At 57.5% G+C, this 1,761-nt stretch overlaps 1 protein-coding gene and 1 non-coding gene across 2 annotated transcripts; both read left to right on the forward strand.

Moving 5' to 3' along the window:
* The first annotated feature begins 49 nt into the window (after positions 1–49).
* LOC114923854 lies at positions 50–186 on the forward strand. The gene has a single exon (XR_003810721.1). It is a non-coding gene; the product is annotated as a small nucleolar RNA SNORD10 (small nucleolar RNA).
* Positions 187–301: 115 nt separating this feature from the next.
* LOC107302124 (eukaryotic initiation factor 4A-I-like) lies at positions 302–1,553 on the forward strand (the record flags this gene model as incomplete). Its single annotated transcript, XM_015831244.1, has 2 exons — positions 302–403; positions 1,410–1,553. Coding segments are annotated over exons 1-2 (237 nt in total), but the record flags the coding sequence as incomplete, so codon positions are not given.
* Between the last annotated feature and the right edge of the window lie 208 nt (positions 1,554–1,761).

The following is a 1,761-nucleotide window of genomic DNA, read 5'->3' on the forward strand; positions in this document are numbered from 1 at the left end:
GGTCCGGCCGAGGGTCTCGGGGGCCCGGCTGCCCTCCTTCCCTGCTGCTGTTCCGTGATGATTACCCCATGCGTGTCATCTGATCCCGTGCCCCGATTCCCCCCTTCCGGCCCGCGTTCTGCTGGGCAGGGGGAGGAATCCCCGGGGTCGGGGAAGTGATCATGCCTGGATAAGCTCCCTGAGACCAGCAGATGGAGGTTTTTTTTTGGTCCCTCTGCTGGGCTGGGCCTGCCTGGATTGGCCTGCCTGATTTTCTTTCTTTTCTTTCCTTCCTTCCTTCCTTCCTTCCGCAGCGCCCAAGTACATCAAGATGTTCGTGCTGGACGAAGCCGATGAAATGTTGAGCCGGGGCTTCAAGGATCAGATTTATGACATATTTCAGAAATTGAGTGGCAACACACAGGTGAGGAGGGACACCTGGGCAAATTGGGCCGTTCCTTGGAGCTTGGGGTCTGCAACCTGGGCCCCTTTAAGACTGGTGGGCTTCAGCCCCCCAGAATCCCTCTGCCAGCTGCTTTAAGAGTGGCCCCAGAATTCCCCAGACAGCCCCTTTAAGACTGATGGACTTCAGGTCCCAGAATCCCTCAGCCAGCCCCTTTTAAGAGTGGTGGGCTTCAGCTCCCAGAATCCCTCAGCCAGCCCCTTTTAAGACTGGTGGGCTTCAGCTCCCAGAATTCCCCAGCCAGCCCCTTTAAGCCAGCCCCTTTAAGCAAAGCTAGCTGAGGAATTCTGGGAGCTGAAGTCCACTAGTCTTAAAGTGGTCCAGGTTGCAGACCCCTGCCTTGCAGGGATTTACTTATAGATTGAATTTATTTGCCACCTATCTTGCCATTTTTTGGGGGGGAGGGCTACTCTAGGGCGGCCATCTTCTGGGACAGGGGTCTCCAACCGTGGCCACTTTGAAGGCTTGCGGACTTCAGCTCCCAGAATTCCCCAGCCAGCCACGCTGACGAGAGAGAGCCTGAACAAAACTCCTGAGGTTTATTAAAGGGTGCTGGAGGGGGGGTCCCCTCCCTCCCTCCCACGTGAGAAGGACCCCTTTCAAGGGGAGAGGGACTTTCACCACCTCCAGTTCCCATAGCCCTATTGAGAACCCCTTTTTAGGATCTGGGGAGGAGACCCTAAAGAAGAACAAGAGTTGGAAGGGACTCGGGAGGTGGTCTAGTCCAACCCCTGCTCAGGCAGGAGACCCTAGACCTGGGGGTGGTGGGGGGTGTCTCCAAACTGGGCAACTTGTCAGGCTCGTGGACCTTAACTCCCAGCCCCCTTTGCAGTTCTGGGCGTTGAAACCCACAAGTTAGTTGCTCTAGGGAGGCATTTAAAGAAAGCGGAGATTGGGGAGGGGGAGGGAGGGGCTTTGGGTGAAGGAGGCACAGCGCTGAGGTCCCCCCCTCTGTCCCCCCACTCAGGTGGTCCTCCTGTCGGCCACCATGCCGATGGACGTGCTGGAGGTCACCAAGAAGTTCATGCGGGATCCGATCCGCATCCTGGTGAAGAAGGAGGAGCTGACTCTGGAGGGGATCCGGCAGTTCTACATCAACGTGGAGAGGGAGGTGCGTACACTGGGTCTGGCTGGCTGGGGGGGTGGGCTGGATGAGGGGGGTGGGCTTTGTGTCCTTCCAGGGGCTTCTAACTGGGGTCTCACACAGACACACACACACACACATCACTGCACAAAAGCCATTGGAACCGGGCTTTTGACTCCGGATGGCTGCAAAGTCCCGGAACGCAGCTAGGTTTTTGTTCCCCCCCCCAGGGCCA

Source organism: Protobothrops mucrosquamatus, unplaced genomic scaffold, assembly GCF_001527695.2.
Source record: "Protobothrops mucrosquamatus isolate PMUCROS unplaced genomic scaffold, P.Mucros_1.0 scaffold28189, whole genome shotgun sequence".
NCBI lineage: Eukaryota > Metazoa > Chordata > Lepidosauria > Squamata > Viperidae > Protobothrops > Protobothrops mucrosquamatus.